A 16,877-nucleotide genomic window follows, 5' to 3' on the forward strand; every position below is an offset into this window, starting at 1 on the left:
TAATTGTGAGAAGTAAAACCCTAAGAAGAAAATTCTTAGAAATTACAGAGTGGCAAAGACTTTCCTAATAGGACACGACACTGAGAAGTCCTCAAATAAACAATTTACACGGGGGAAAAAAACCCACCGAAGGATAAAATTGCAAACCATAAAGCCCCCACCAAAGGGTCTATTCTCAGAATGTAGAAAACTCTCCCACAAATCAGTAAGAAACGCACCAAAAAAATATGGCTAATGACATGAAGAGGTGCCAAACTGCATTCACAGTAAGAGAAATACAAATTAAAATTATCCCCCGTGTCAGGGGTGTTTGGGTGGCTCAGTCAGTTAAGCGGCCGACTTTGACGCGAGTCACGATTAGGTTTGTGGGTTCCAGCCCCATGTTGGGCTCCCCGCTATCAGTGCAGAGCCTCCTTTGGATCCTCTCACCCCCTTCTCTTTCTGCCCCTCCCCGGCTCTGTATCTCAAAAATAAACAAACATTTACAAATTTTAAAAAAATGATCCCACATGTCATTGTTCACCTATAAAATGGGCAGAGCTGAAGAAGTGTGATGATGAGTTTTAAATTAGTAATATTGTTAGCAGGGACATTGGCATCATCGACCAGAATTGCAAACGTGGGGTCTTGGACCTGCCAATTCCACCTCTAACAATGTATCCTTTATGTGTCTTTTTAAAACCTGATTAGGAAGAAATTCAAACACATTCAAAAGGAGAGCAGTATAAGGAAGCTCTATATTCCCAACACTCAGCAGTTACTGACTCACAGCCAGTTTTTTGTTAAGTTTTGAAAGAGAGAGTGTGAGCAAGCACATACACATGTAGGGGAGGGGCAGAGAGAGAGAGAGAGAGAGAGAGAGAGAGACAGAGAGACAGAGAGACAGAGAACCCCAAGCAGGCTCTCTGCTGTCAGTGCAAAGCCCCATGTCGGGCTCGAACTCACTAACCCGTGAGATCATGACCAGAACTGAAATCAAGAGTTGGACACTTAACCGACTAAACCACCCAGGTGCCCCGACTCAACGCAATGCCCACCCACTTTCTCTCTCCTGTATTATCTTGAAGCGAATCTCAGGTATCCAATCACTCCATCCATACATACCTCAGTATGTTTGTATAAAAGATACACAGCCTTGGGGCGCCTGGGTGGCGCAGTCGGTTAAGCGTCCGACTTCAGCCAGGTCACGATCTCGCAGTCTGTGAGTTCGAGCCCCGCGTCAGGCTCTGGGCTGATGGCTCAGAGCCTGGAGCCTGTTTCCAATTCTGTGTCTCCCTCTCTCTCTGCCCCTCCCCCATTCATGCTCTGTCTCTCTCTGTCCCAAAAATAAATAAACGTTGAAAAAAAAAATTTAAAAGATACACAGCCTTTCACTTCTACATGACAAGACCATTATCATAAAAGCATTCCTTATTCTTTTTTTTTTTTTAATGTTTGTTTATTTTTGAGACAGAGCACCACCAGGGGAGGGACAGACACAGAGGGAGATACAGAATCTGAAGCAGGCTCCAGGCTCTGAGCTGCCAGCAGGGAGCCTAATGCAAGGCTCGAACTCACCAGCAGTAAGATCATGCCCTCAGCCGAAGTCAGACGCTCAACTGACTGAGCCACCCAGGTGCGCCCGCATAAAGCATTCTAACAGTTCCTAAATATCATCAAATCAAATTTCCAGTGGTCTCAAAAATGTTTTAAGCTTTTTGTTTGAATCAGAAATTCCAAATAAGGCCCACACATTCCTATTGGACAGAATATTATTTTAAATAACCCTGATCGTTCCATGTATGTGTAAGATGATGTCATTTTCAATCTTTCCCCAAGGTATCTGTCCAATTTGTTCTGCCCCCGTCTGATCAGATTTCTTTGTGATCCTTCCTACACATCGTAAAATCATATAAAGTAACGCCCATGACAGGCTTATTTGCTGCTCCATTGTTCCTAAGAGCAAATATATAAAACCATCTGAATGTTTATCACTATTGTCAGACTATTTTCAAAATTAGGCAGACATCTATGTTCACACATAAAAACACCTCTAAGACACATGGTTAATTGGAAAAAGCAATATGTAGAGAGTACTATGATTTGTGTTGATAATAGAGAGATTTTCAGATGACAGATGGAGATAGAATTTTGCGTGTATTTGTTTAGAATAGTTCTGAAAGAACAACCAAAAAGTATTCTGGATGAATAACAGTGGTTGCTTCTTCAGTGGCACATGTAGTAACTGAAAGTTTGGTTTGGGAAAGAGAAACTGTCCACCGTAATGCACCTTTCTATCTTTTGCATTTTTTTTTAAGGTACACTTCATGCCCAGTGTGGAGCCCCCCCAGGGAGCTTGAACTCAGAACCCTGAGATCAACAACCAAGCTGAGATCAAGAGATGCTCAACTGACTGAGCCACCCAGGTACCCTGTGCCTTTTGAATTTTTTTTTTTAACCATAACCATGAGCTAGTCAACATAAATTGAATTTAAAAACAAATTCCCCGCTCAAAACCAGTCTCTTCCTTTTCTCTGCCACCCACTCTTTAGCTGGGCTCGCCTGTTTCTATCACCTACAAAACCGTGAGCAACCGTGTCTCCATCGGGTTTCCATCCCCAGCCTTTAGCACGTTACTTGATCCCTGGAAAGAAACCTAAAAAAAATTTTTAACTGACGTTTGGGAAAACGATCAAGACCTTTTCCTTGGAATAAAGTCTGGCCACCTTTACATATGGCCTAACACAGCAGCTAAGCAGGGCTGCAAGAACATGTACCCACCAGTCCTGGATTCTTTCTGGAAATATGTTCTTACCCTTCAAGAGAAGGAAGGGAAAGAGACAGGCAGAGAAACAGGCCAACGGAAATCCAGGAGGGCAAGGCTGCTAAGTGGAATTCATTGGGAAACACGACTGTGATCGTGTGACAGAAAGAGCCTGGGAAACATTCGAGGTCTTAGGTGATCTAAACAAGGGGCTACACGGAGTAGAAGACAGACTTGTGACCAACTCGCTTTGAGCATTCTGCTGCCGTCTGTTTCCTTGATCACAGGGGCTCCAATTCCATCAGTTAGACCAAAACACAGCCAACCATGCAACTACAGCTAATTCACCGATTCCCCCGGGGTCCAAACTCGCTGAGCACTTCCTGAGGGCGGGCCTGAGGATTGGAGACATTTTTATTAGCAATAACCTCTGCCGCCTTCTGATTATCTACAGATTTAAGACCACGTAGTCAACCCCTACGTCAGGCAGGGCAGGGAGAGGGGGGGCGGAAAGTGGCTAAGAGGCTCTAAATCCCTCCTAACACTTGCTGCTTCCCTATCAGCAAGATTAGAGCAGCAGTCATCAGCCATCTGCCTGCGTCTGGTGAGTTCCCCCAGGGCTGGGCTGGGCTGGGCTGGGCAGCTCGGTCATCTGGTGCAGGCCCCTCTCAGACAGAGCAGGGGTTAGGATCCGTCCTCCCGGTGGCAGTCCCCAGCCAGAGCAGCGGGTGCACCTGCCGCAGCCATGCTGAAGCAGAGCGAGAGGCGACGGTCGTGGGGCTACAGGCCCTGGAATACTACAGAGAGCGGGGACGCGCCCCAGGCCGGGAGCAGCCAGCACCGCAGGAGCGTCTGCTCGGTGGGGGCCCGCTCCGGCTCCCTGGCCAGCATCCCGCCGTGGACCGAGGGCAACTATAACTACTACATCGAGGAGGACGACGATGGGGGGGAGGAGGACGAGCTGAAGGACGACCCAGGCGAGGAGGACAGGCGTCCGGAGGCCGCCCCCGGCGCGCAGCCCGACAGCCGCGCCGCCCCTCCCGCCGCGTCGTCCACCCTGAACGTGAACGTGGGCGGCCAGAGCTACCGGCTGGACTGCTGCGAGCTGGCCTGCTACCCCAAGACGCGCCTGGGCCGCCTGGCCACGTCCACCAGCCGCAGCCGCCAGCTCGGCCTGTGCGACGACTACGAGGAGCAGACGGACGAGTACTTCTTCGACCGCGACCCGGCCGTCTTCCAGCTCGTCTACAACTTCTACGCGTCGGGCGTGCTGCTGGTGCGCGACGAGCTGTGCCCGCGCTGCTTCCTGGAGGAGCTGGGCTACTGGGGCGTGCGGCTCAAGTACACGCCGCGCTGCTGCCGCATCTGCTTCGAGGAGCGGCGCGACGAGCTCAGCGACCAGCTCAAGATCCAGCGCGAGCTGCGCGCGCAGGCGCAGACCGAGGAGGCCGAGGAGCTCTTCCGCGACATGCGCTTCTACGGGCCGCAGCGCCGCCGCCTCTGGAACCTCCTGGAGAAGCCCTTCTCGTCCGTGGCCGCCAAGGCCATCGGGGTGGCCTCCAGCCTCTTCGTGCTCGTGTCCGTCGTGGCGCTGGCGCTCAACACGGTGGAGGAGATGCAGCACCGGGCGGCGCAGGGCGCGGGCGGCGGCGACCCGCGGCCCATCCTGGAGCACGTGGAGATGCTGTGCATCGCCTTCTTCACGCTCGAGTTCCTGCTGCGCCTCGCCTCCACGCCCGACCTGCGGCGCTTCGCGCGCAGCGCCCTCAACCTGGTGGACCTGGTGGCCATCCTGCCGCTCTACCTGCAGCTGCTGCTCGAGTGCCTCACGGGCGAGGACCAGGCGCGCAGCAAGGGCGCGCCGCGGGAGCACGAGCTGGAGACGGTGGGCCGCGTGGGCAAGGTGGGCCAGGTGCTGCGCGTCATGCGCCTGATGCGCGTCCTGCGCATCCTCAAGCTGGCCCGCCACTCCACGGGCCTGCGCGCCTTCGGCTTCACGCTGCGCCAGTGCTACCAGCAGGTGGGCTGCCTCATGCTTTTCATCACCATGGGCATCTTCACCTTCTCGGCGGCCGTCTACTCGGTGGAGCACGACGTGCCCAACACCAACTTCACCAGCATCCCGCACGCCTGGTGGTGGGCCGCGGTGAGTAGCGGGACACCCCCCCCCCCCCGGGTCATCAGCCGCCAGCCTGCCTTCAGCCTCGTGCCCTGACCTGTCCCCTGCCTTGCTTAAGGGCTGCTGCTCCCCTCCCCACCCCCATCCGTGCCTTCACCGCCTCCAACTAACAAAAACCGGAGGTGGCTGTCGCGGAGTTGGAAAGGCACAGTCTTTCAGTAAGTCACGGAATTTGACTTTCGTCCCGGGCACCTCCACATCTAGGTTTCATCTTGAGTCCCTGGACAGGCTGATTTTACGAAGGTTTCCTTGTTGCCCCCCTAAGGGGGACCATTCGTCATCGTCATTCTTGTTACTCGCCACTTACAAAACACCTGTGGTCCTAAGCGGTTTGCAGAGTTTATCTTACTTCAGTATTGCAACCCTGTCAAGTGGCTACGATCGCTGGGTTTTTTGTTTGTTTCTTTAAGAGGACATGTTGGAAGTGGCTTCAGATTTGAAGCAAAAAGCAAACTGTACGTTTGTGCCAGGGAAAGGGGAGACCCAGCCGGCCAGCGTCCACCCTAACTGAAATCCCCCTGGTTTGGGCCCAATCAGAATGTGGAAAGAAGCATCTAACAACTGAAATTTGCTCCAGTAGCACTCAAGTTCCTTTAGGACCTAGCATTCTTGACCCGCTCTACAGCTAGAGGAACTGAGAGGGTTTGGGTATAGACGTACAGCTGAACGTAGCAGAGCGAGGACTGAAACCCACGCCCCTCCCACAATAAATGCATTCCTTTCCTGCACCCAGCATTCTCCCTTTCAACCGTTACATCTGCCCCAGGCCTGGCCTAATTAGTAGTCTTTTATTTTTGCTGTTTTCTTTAGTATTTGCCTTTTGCTAGTCTCTTAGGCCATTTACTCAAGTATCTGTATTTCTGGTGTGCTAGGCTAAATCCCCAGAAAATCCCTACGTCACTGGAAATGCTGATTGACAAGTTGACATCTGTACAGAGAGGGAAGAACTGGGTGTGTGATTTCCTTATTTTAAAGAGTAGGTGGTTTGTAATGCCCTTAAAAACATTAGGCAAATGTCACCAGGTTTTTCCATGTGAGGAACTAGGTATTTTCAACACTAATGTTGGGTATGGTAGAACCCACAGTCTGGGGCGGATTTCTGAGATGAACCAACCCAGGGCTGCTAATATTGTAGTTCAGCAAGATGGGAGATTTGGATCCTAGTCCCCGATCTGCTAGTAATAAACTGTGTCCCTAAGTAATTATGAAACCTCACTCCCTTACTCCCCATCCTCAGTTTTCTGGTCTCTAAAATGGGGTGGCTACCGAGCTCTACAACTCAGTGAGTCTTCCGTCACTGAAAAACAGAGCACTCACGTGTCCAACAGGATTTGGGGGGCTTCTTTTGTAACGGGGATGGCGTGAGGCTCTTGCCCATGAGCTAGCCCAGTGCCGCACCTGTGATGATATTCCAAGTGACAAAAGGTCGTCACCATAGTAGATAAACCATGTGTACAGATAGAGCTGAGGGAAGATGATTGGTCCCCAGCAAATGACATTTACTTTGGAGCTGAGAAAAGCAGGAAGAGGAAAGAGCAAATCCACATGCTGATGATATGCTACTAAGTCTGAGAGTCTAGGTCTCCATCCATCCAAGTATCTTAGAAGACTCCCATATATACAGGTGAGGCCTCGGGGATGCTTTGATACTTTACCTTTAACCCACACAACTTTTTAGGACTTTGTATATTAATCTAAAAACTGATAAAAATTCAATTGCTTATGATTTCTCTTTCTAAAAAATTCCCCGAAGTGCATGCCTATTGATTGCATCTAATTTCTTGATCTGTTTAATGTACAACGACACTCAAACCCTTCAAATTATCCCTTTTATGTTAACTCAAATTATGTTAGTCAAAATTAGTGTTTTCCCTTAGTTTTACAGTAAAAATTGTATCATCATTTGGTTTTTATCTGTAACACATTTTACCAATTATTGCTTTGGCCAATGTGAGTTTTATTTGTGGCCATTATCTCCATCCGGCACTGTTTTCACAGGCCAAAATTTGCACGTTTTCCCAATGGCCTTTGTGCATTTCTTCTCTGAGAATTTGGTAGATTAGTAAAAACCCTTATGACTAATGCATTTGTTTGCACACTAACCTATGAAAACATTAAGAACAATCCCCCTTGAACATTTAAAGACTGCTCTGTGCCCCCGGACAATACAGATCAAGCAGGTGCTTCCCTGTACTTGTGGTGGCACTCCGTATTGTGTATCAAGGGCACATATTCTCCATAGAACAAAGAGAAAAGAACGCTGTCAAAATTATGTAGACAAAACCTCTTGTTTCCTGATGTAAAACCCAGTAGAGAGACAACATGTAGATGAATTCTTTGTGAGATTCACAAAATCCATCTTATTCATTCACTGAACCAACTAGTAATGTAAACACTGGAGATCTTGAGTGACAGAACAACATTAACACAATAGGAACTTCTTTCCCTCATGGAGTTTATATTCCAAAGGAGAAAGAGAATGTATCGTTTCAGATACTGATGTGTCTTGCATAATAGGATAGAGAGAGACCTGGCGGGGGGGGGGGGGGGGGGATGCACAGCAGAATCTACCTTTGATAGAGAAGCCCCACTGGAGAAGAATGACATTCAGCTGAAATTTGAACAATGAGAAGAAACCCGTCTCTATAGACATGACTCAACAGAGAAGAGAGTAAAAAATGGAATCCCCAAAGTAGCTCTGATCCAGTTGTCTCCAAGCCTGTTATTGATCATACATCTCATGATTTAAAATTTTTTCAGCATACGCCCATGATAAATGTGTATTCCAGCTATGCCCAAATTAGGTTATTTATTGATGCACAAATTAGGTTACTCAGGGCTATAATAATGATGCATCACAAACTACCCAAACTTAATGGTTTCAAATGTCAAACATCTATTTGGCTTAGGAGTTTGCCTGTCAGCAATTTAGGCTGGATTCAACCAGAAGGTTTTTCTCATTTGGGCTGGTGCCAGTCACTCACAGGTCTTATGATCAACTGGCTGACAGCTGAGATCAAAGAGGAGAGGAGACCATATCTCCTCGATCCTCCAGCAGGCATGGACTCATGGTCATGGCCCTGTGCAAGAGGGAGAATGTAGACTCAATCATGTGAGCACTGTCCTTTGCTCAACCCACTGGTCAAGGCCAGTCACAAAGCCAAACTCAGAGTCCAAGAGCAGACCAGGTTAGCCCACCCAGTGTAGGGAAGCATTGGTAAGTTCTGTGGCCAAGAGCTTAGACACAGGAAGCTATGAAGAATTAGGCCCACCGAATGGACATTTTTCCAAAGGAGACGTCCAGATGGCCAACAGACACGTGAAAAAATGCTCAATATCACTTATCATCAGGAAAATGCAAATGAAAACCACCATGTGATATCACCTCACACCTGTTCAGAATGGCTAGAATCAAAAAGACAAGAAATAACAAAAGTTGGCAATGAGAAGAAAAAAGCCTCATGCACTGTTGGTAGGAATGTAAATTGGTACAGTCATTGTGGAAAACAGTATGGAGGTTACTAATGAAATATAGGAATACTGTATAACCCAGGAAATTGACTATCCAAAAAAAATGAAAACACTGGGGTGCCTGGGTGCTCAGTTAGTTGAGCATCCAACTTTGACTCAGATCATGATCTCATAGTTTGTGGGTTTGAACCCCTGTCGGGCTCTGTGCTGATAGCTCAGAGCCTGGAGCGTGCTTCAGATTCTGTGCCTCCCTCTTTCACCCTCTCCCCCACCCTTTCTCTCTCAAAAATAAACATTACATTTTTTTTTTATTTTAGAGAGATAGCATGCTTGCATGCAAGCAGGGGAAGAAGAGAGAGAGAGAGAGAGAGAGAGAGAGAGAGAGAGAGAGAGAGAGAGAATCTTAAGCAGCCTCCAAGCTCAGCATAGAGCCTGATGTGGGGCTCAATACCACAACCCTGGGATCATGACCTGAGCCAAAATCAAGAGTCAGACGCTCAACCAACTGAGGCTCCCAAGCGCCCCCAGGTTCTCCAAAAACACTAATTTGTGAAGATCTATGAACACCTTTGTTCATCACTGCATTATTTACAATAGCCAAATTACGGAAGCAGCACCAGTGTCCATCAATAGACGAATGGATAAATAAGATATGTGTGTCTACATACACACGCATACACTCACACACAACGGGAATATTACTCAGTCATAAAAAAACCAATGAGATCTTGCCATTTGCAACAACACCAACGGACTTAGAGGGCAATATGCTAAGGGAAATAAATCAGATGCAGACCACAAATGCCACCTGATTTCACTTATATGTGGGATCCTAAAAACTGAAACGAATGAACAAACCGAAAAAGCAGCAGCAGATCCATCAGTAGAACGAACTAATGGTTGCCAGAGGGCAGGGTGGTAGGGGAAGGGGTAAAATGGGTGAAAGGGAGTAGGAGACCCAGGTTTCCAGTTACGGAATCCTTAAATGACAAGGATGAAGGGCACAGCACAGGGAGGGACTGTCATCAGTAGTATTGTAATTCGGTTGTATGCTGACAGATGGTGAGCAGGGCATAACGTATAGACTTATCAAATCGCTGTGTTGTTCACCTGAAAGTAATGTAACATTATGCATCAACTATACTGTAATTAAAAACAAATTAGGTCAGTAATACGATCATTCTCCTGTAGGAAGATTTTACTGCTCAGACATATTATTACACATTGGAAAATATGCACTCACACGTGGAAGATTTAAAGATGAAGAAAAACATAATTGAGATTTTCTTCCAGAATGCAGTGCTGTGTTCCATGTATATTCAACCACACTGGAGACAGATTCTCTAAGCCATTCATCCATGTGTTTTTAGTACTTTCAGACAGCCCCAGAATCTGACTTGCTGTTCATAATCTTCCCTCTCTCTATGCCAAGGATCCTACAACCTTCCTCTGTAATTCAACTCAAGGTTTTAAGAGGAATACAATAGTTTTCATGACTGTGAATACTTCTACAGCTGCAAAACAAATCCCTCATGGCCATTCATGTCTGCAAATGCTCATGCATTAGGATACAAGATAGTCCCCTCCCACTCGTCTGTCAAATGAAGATTATTTGTAAGCACTCGTGTAATAAGAAACATATGTAAAATGCTAACCCATAGCAAATCCACAAGAAATACAAGCTACTACATCTGTCTAGTTGATAGTCTTTATCATGTAGAAGCCATAACCTTTGCTTGCAGATTCTTTGGGGGGAAAATAAAACAGAAGTGATTCCCTCTCTACTGGAGAGAAGAGAAACCCTAACACATACGTAGGGGTCAACTGTTCTCTCCCGGGAGAGCTTCCGCATTTCCAGATAAAGGGATGCCCACCTCGAGCAGTTCCAGCCATGTCGGGGGCTCTCTGGGCTGCCTGGGTATGGGAGATGCATGGCACACTCAGCAAGAACAATCAGCTCTCTGATGAAGCAGTCATCATTGCTTCCAATGTGGCCATGTTTTAAAGCAGAAGAGGGCACTGGACTGTTCAACAGGCCATTGCCTTCTGGGCTTCAAAAGTGAGTTAAAGCTAGAGATACCCGACAGGAAACCATGTCATGAACTCACTCCTTCATAAGCTAACAAAAACTCTTCAAAAAGAAAACGTATGTCTAGCTGAGGGAACAGATAATGGTGCCACAGAGACCTTGCTCCTATCTTTGTTTTCCCAAAGTACACTATCATTTCCTTGCAAATAGGTGGCCCTTACAAGGTCACTGAGATTTCCTTTTTTTTTTTTTCTTATGGAGTGATGGCTGGCTTTTAAGAAGACCCCTTTGGAAGGTGCATCAGTCAAGTTACAATCAGGAAAACCAAGAAACCAAGAAAAGTAGATATTTTAAACAGAGGCAATTTGATACAGGGTTATAGATACACAGGTGTTTAGAAGTCTGGAAGAGCAACACGGGCAAACAAAGATAACCCAAAAAGTGGTTACTCCATCAACTAGCTGTCAGCCCTAGGAGTGGGGGGCCAAATAGAAGGAACCGGAAGTACAGAGAAGGAGCTACTGAGGGACTCCTAGGATGACACCATGAGGTTAGTGTCCCATGTGCTAAAAGATGCATGAGCTACATCTGTCTGCTGTATTGAAGGATGAGGACAAAAACCAGAAGCAGGAGCGGAGACCCTTACCTCCTCATCCACCTCCAGTGTGCCAACAGCCTCTCACTAGCAGAGCACAACCAGAAAATAGCAAGCAAGGGAGTCTGGGAAATGCAGTTTGTGGACTCCCAAGCAGCAAGACTACAGGAAAGAGTACAGAGGGGTGTTGCGCTTGGGACTGAGAGACAGTGGGTACACGTCTGGCACAGGCAGCAGTAAAAGGAGGCGGCGGCGTTGTAGCTGCTTCAGAAATGGCCCAGGAGGGGCCATAGTCACTGGGGCCAAGGCTGTGAGGCACTTTTACGACTTCTGCTCCTGTAGACTCCTGACTCTGGGGCAGCCCCCTCCTTAGAAGGTCTTTGACCTAGGATCCTCCTGAGGGCCAATAGGACTTGAGTGGGACACGATGGAGTTGTAGAGGGCAGGGAAAAGTAGCGAGTAAACAGAAGATGTGGAGGACGCCAGCATCACTGTGTACCTTTCTATAGCGACATGCATAGATCCCACATTTGCCTTAGCTTTTTGCACACTTCCTCCTTACTGTGCAATTGACATACATGTCAGGACCTCAGTGGACAGAGGAGGCTGGCTGTTCTCTCCAAGGTCCTCTCCTCACCCATGACCTCATTCTAACAATGCTTCCACCCATCAAAACATTCTTTGAATTCCACGGAGGCATTATCTCCGGAGACTGAGACATATCCGTTTACTTCTTTGTAATGGTGCCAGCTCTTCACCTTTGGTATTTTAAAAGAGAGTTGAGACCCCTGAGTCTAAGATTGGCACCTAGCATTAACCCTCCAGGTGGGTAAGACCACTTATTTCAAGGTCATGCCACTGAATCCTCTGTGCAGATTATAATCCAAAGAGGAATTCCTAAGGTATTTGTGGCAACAGCAGCATGGTTAGGCTTCGTATGGCCTTTGAACTAAATCCTTTCAAGGACAACAAGCATTGAGGTATGTACTATTTTTAGCCAGGAACCATTAGTCCTTACTACCTCAGATTGCCTGGGAACGCTAAAAGGGGTGCTCATTATTTTGAAAAATCAGTTATGTTTCCTGGGATCATAATTCCTAGATGGATGGATTACCAGGTGCCGAGATTTCATCTATGCCTCCTTCGTTATGAAGGAAACAAACATTCCTTGTTGGAGGAGAAATTCCCATGTAGCTCTTCTAAAGTTTCAGAGAAAAACTGGATGCTTGTCTTCCTTGTCGTGTTTAGGAGGCCAGTATTTGCTGATTAATAGGGGCATTTCTGGGGGAAGGTCACGTTCTGGCTTTTGGGACCCAAAGGCTAGGGAAAATATGTAAGCCTTCCACTGCTAAGTTTCCAGTTTACAGAGGGCTGAGCCAGCCAATGTTTTCAGGAATCTCAGATGGATTGCAGGAATGTTGGTCACATTTCCAAGCCCAACTCATGCTAATGTGAGAACTCACTGTGAGATGAAATGTATCAGTCTAGGGCCTTCAATTTTTAATATTCAGGGAGAAACAGGTTTGGTCTGAGGAACAGGGAGACAAGTCCCCCAAAGCCAAGGAATTCTGCATTCCTCTTGGAGCCAAGGAGCACGAACCAGGTCACTGGTTGAGTCGAAGTATCCACAAAACAGACAATATAAAGATACGCTATCCATTTTGAACAAATTCTTTGGGACCAGTCATACAGAGCCTCCTAGCAGAAGAGATCTTTTCTCTAAACATAGAGATCCAAGATATACAAAAATATTTTTACCATATTCACATCAAATATTTAATCTTCCTTAAGCCAATTCTCTTTGCTTTTGACTCTTCACTCAAAGTTCAGCCAAAACAAAAAACTGAAGTTGAGGTTGGGAGTGCAAGAAAGCCAGGGTAGGGATTGATCAGAAGTTTAAAATAGGTGCCTGGGTGGCTCAGTCAGGCGTCCAACTCTCAATCTCGGCTCAGGTCTTGATCGTAGGGTTCATGAGTTTGAGCCCTGCATTGGGCTCCATGCTGACAGCACACAGCCTGCTTGGGATTCTCTCTCACCCTCTTTCTCTACCCCTCCCCTGCTCACACACGCTCTCAAACTTTAAAAATATATAAATGAAAAAAAAAAAATAGGCACTTTGTCTCAATTATCTCCCTCGGTATGCTCCTAGCCCTTTGCCCCCTGTCTTGCACCCTTGAGGAACCAGTTCACCTCAAAGCCTGTGCTCTCACCTTTCACGGATGCTTCCTGTCCTGAGCTACCCCTTAGTGTCACTCAGCCCTGCCCCCAGACTCCCTGTCAGCCTCCTCCAGGGCAAGTAGACTGAGTGACTCAGCATTCTTACAGAGGTAGGAGCGCTGCGGTTAATGACATATGAAAGCCAGGGTTCAGTTCACGTATCTGGACAGAGACCTGACTCAGATTCTTTTCTTTAGGGCGTGGCCAGTGACAGGACACACACATGTAGACACACGCACACACACACCCACACACACTTCGAGATTCGCCCACGCTCTCACTCTACCACTGCCTCTCATCACCCTTTGCTGCACAAAGCTGACAAAGGAGATTCTCTCCTGGAGCCAGAGTGCCCTCCACCCTTTGTCCCCTCCCCTTAGGCAGGTGTCAAGCCTGAGCCTGTTTCCACAGCCCATTGGTCGACACTCCACTGGGAGGTAGATTCAGAGCCACATAGCCTCATGCCATCTCTGTTTCCTTAAGGTAACCCACACCAGCCTGCCTCTCTTAGATGCTTGCTTGCATTCCATCCCCATGGGAAGGGGAGGCCCACCCTCAGCAGGTCTCCACTGGAGATAGAGCAGTGAGAGGTTGTCTATCACCTACCCCAGAGTGGAAGTCAAGCTTTCACTTTGTATGGTCTGGAGGATGCTGTAGCTCTCATTAACGCCACCAGATTTGCCCAGCTGGCCCACTTCTTCATTCCCTTCTAACTCATCAGTCACACTTGTCCTAAGTTCAGGCCAACCCTTACATCATCAAAACAAAAATGCTTACATTTCTAAGCTAAACACTGTGCCAGCATGGGTCCATGGGCTGTCTTACTACCGTCTGCTAGAAAATCATGGCAACACCACAAATTGATGAAGCAAACAGTGCCCCCTGCAGTTGTGCAATGCACAGTTTTTTTTGCAAGGACTCAACAGCCCTGCCTAAAAGGCTTCTAGTAATTTAGCCATCAGTCTGGGGACCAGAGACTCAGTACATGAGGCTTAAAACACAGGCCCCAAGAGATTTTCCCAGGTTTTCTCTGGCTACACTGACTGATAACTAGTCTCACGGGTATCTGCATTTTAAAACAGAAGCTTGTTAACCTAAATAAATCTCTAATTAGTGGAATTTAAAGCAGTGTGCAAGAGTGATGGGAAAGATTTCATGCAGGGTGAACATATTTTTGGTCTGTGATGTCTTACAAAAGCCCTTTTGCAAAATAATGAGAGTGTTTCTCCAGACATTTGCAATTAAAGCACCTTCATCTATAATATCTCATTTGAACGACATAATAACTGAGAAGTATTGTAATTGTCTCCAGAGAAGGTTGTCGAATGCCTTTTGTGTGCCTGACACTGTGTTAAGTGCTCTGTATTCCTCTTCTTTAGTCTTCAGGAGAATCCTTAGTGTTAGGGATTATCCTATTTTATTTTATTTTTTTTAGTATTAGTTTTTGAGAGAGCACAAGCAGGGTAGAGGCAGAAAGAGACAAATACAGAGGATCCTATGCGGGCTCTACACTGGTAGCAGCGAGCCCGATGTGGGGCTCGAACTCAGGAACCACAAGATCATGACTTGAGCTGAAGTCCAACGCTCAACCAACGAAGCCATCCAGGCGTCTCTATCCTCCTGTTTTAGATGAAGAAACCAAGGCTTAGAGACTGAATGTTTTACCCACGGGTACTCAATGGGGAAGGGTCAAAGTTAGGACTTGGACCCATGTCTGACAGGCTCTAAGCCTGAGCTCTTCCCGAACTGCCTATCACGTAGGCAAACCCAGGGTCCCCAGTCCCCAAGTTGGCCCCTCTGAGGGGAGGCAGAGACCAACATTTATTGAGCCCATGCTACACCAGGAACTTTACACAAGGTATCTTACGTGCTCTTTACAACCCTATAAAGCAGCTGTGATCTCCTCTATATTGTGTATAAGAATATTTATAGTAGCCAGAATTTAAGCCCAAGACTTCCAGCTCCACAGGTGGTCTTCTTTCCATGATTCAGGTCCTACAGGCAGACCTACTGCTACCTCCTAAAGCTGGCTCTGCAGGAGCTGTTACATGACCCACATGTACCTTCAGGGAGACAGAGGACATTTTCCTGACCGGTTCTCTGTCTTCTCCTCCATCACAGTGCTAACCATTCTCTCCCACTTTCCTTCCTATACAGGTGAGCATCTCCACTGTGGGCTATGGAGACATGTACCCAGAGACCATCCTGGGCAGGTTTTTTGCCTTCCTCTGCATTGCATTTGGGATTATCCTCAATGGGATGCCAATTTCCATCCTCTACAACAAATTCTCGGATTACTACAGTAAGCTCAAAGCCTATGAGTACACTGCCATGAGAAGGGAAAGGGGAAAAGTAGAGTTCCTGCAGAGAGCCAAAAAGAAGATGGCAGAGTGTCTGGCTCGAACCCACCCACAGCCCACCCCAAGGCAAGAGAGTTGATGTTTCCTAGGATGCGTGGCTGGTAGACCCTATGAACCTCAAGGCTTCAATTCTCCTTCTTTATAATGTCAGAATTGGCAGTGCATGGACACATTTAACAGTCATACACGAAAGGCATCCAGTTCAGAGTTCTGGCTCTAGAAGTATTCATTTTGGCCCCAAGTGGGACCCTGTCATTTTTTTTCTTTCACTGTGGTGTAGGAACCATGACCACCCCCCTCCGGTGACATCGGTCCTCAACACTCCTAGATAGGAGCACCATCTTGGGTTTCTCTTGCAAATTCTCATGGTATCTCAATAAATATTTTTGGATTTGAGTTGATGTGAGAAGAGTTTCCTTGAATAAAAAAAAATCCTTAATTTTCTAGTCAGAGAGAATGTCGCAGCCATGAACTAGGTAAGCTTTGGAGTTAGACCAACCTCAATCACAAGCCCTGAACTACTGGCTGTGGGGTTTAGGGCCATAGCTTTAAATATCTGAGCCTCAAAATATCTGAGCCTCAGTTTCATCAACTGTAAAATGTAGGTAGTAAGACCTACCTTGTGATATCAGCATGGGGGTTGGAAATAATAAATGCTCAATAAATGGTAGCTGTTAAATTGTTTGAGTGAGTGTTCTTAAATATATTCTCTAGACTGGTGGTTCTCAGCCCAGGGACATTTGTCACCCCAAGTCCCTTTTGTCCCTAGGACATTTGGCAAAGTCTGGACACACTTTTGACTGTCACCACTGTGAGGGAGTGTGAGAGTGGCTGCTGGCATCTCATAGGTAGAGGTTTGGGGAGGCTGTTCCACATGCACAAGAGAGCCCCACAACAAAGCAGTATCTGATGCAAAAAGTCAGTAGAGCCAAAGCAGAGAAACCCTGGTCTAGACTGATCATGGGAGGCCCCAGACTTGCCCTTTGAAACATACTCAAATGTGCTAAAGGCCCTCCCTCTGTAGCTCTCCCCATGTGTCATCCCCTCAGGACCTCCTCCCCCTTACCTTTCTACACAAAATACAAAAACAATTTTGTAAAAACCCTGCCTTTTGGACAACTGTCCTCGACCGAGCACTGAAAGGGGAATTAAGTGAATGTGACCCTCCACGCTGTGTCTGTCCGTGGGTCAGAAACCAATGCCGGTCCTCCTGCCCTGCTCCCTCCCTTTCCTCCTAACTCCTTCCTCCCTCCACAGGACTCATGGAAACTGAATTCCTGAAA

General features: G+C 47.2%; 1 protein-coding gene and 1 long non-coding RNA gene across 3 annotated transcripts in view; one reads left to right on the forward strand and one right to left on the reverse strand.

Annotated features, from left to right (window-relative positions):
- Positions 1 to 16,877, reverse strand: part of LOC125150124 (uncharacterized) — a 191,388-nt gene that overhangs the window by 138,705 nt on the left and 35,806 nt on the right. The gene's annotated exons all lie outside the window — the stretch shown is intronic.
- KCNV2 (potassium voltage-gated channel modifier subfamily V member 2) lies at positions 3,489 to 15,785 on the forward strand. Its single transcript, XM_047829500.1, has 2 exons — positions 3,489 to 4,889; positions 15,392 to 15,785. The coding sequence occupies exons 1-2, from the start codon at positions 3,489 to 3,491 to the stop codon at positions 15,671 to 15,673; spliced, it is 1,683 nt and encodes a 560-aa protein (XP_047685456.1). The 3' UTR covers positions 15,674 to 15,785.

Source organism: Prionailurus viverrinus, chromosome D4 (genome assembly GCF_022837055.1).
Source record: "Prionailurus viverrinus isolate Anna chromosome D4, UM_Priviv_1.0, whole genome shotgun sequence".
In the NCBI taxonomy this organism is placed as follows: domain Eukaryota; kingdom Metazoa; phylum Chordata; class Mammalia; order Carnivora; family Felidae; genus Prionailurus; species Prionailurus viverrinus.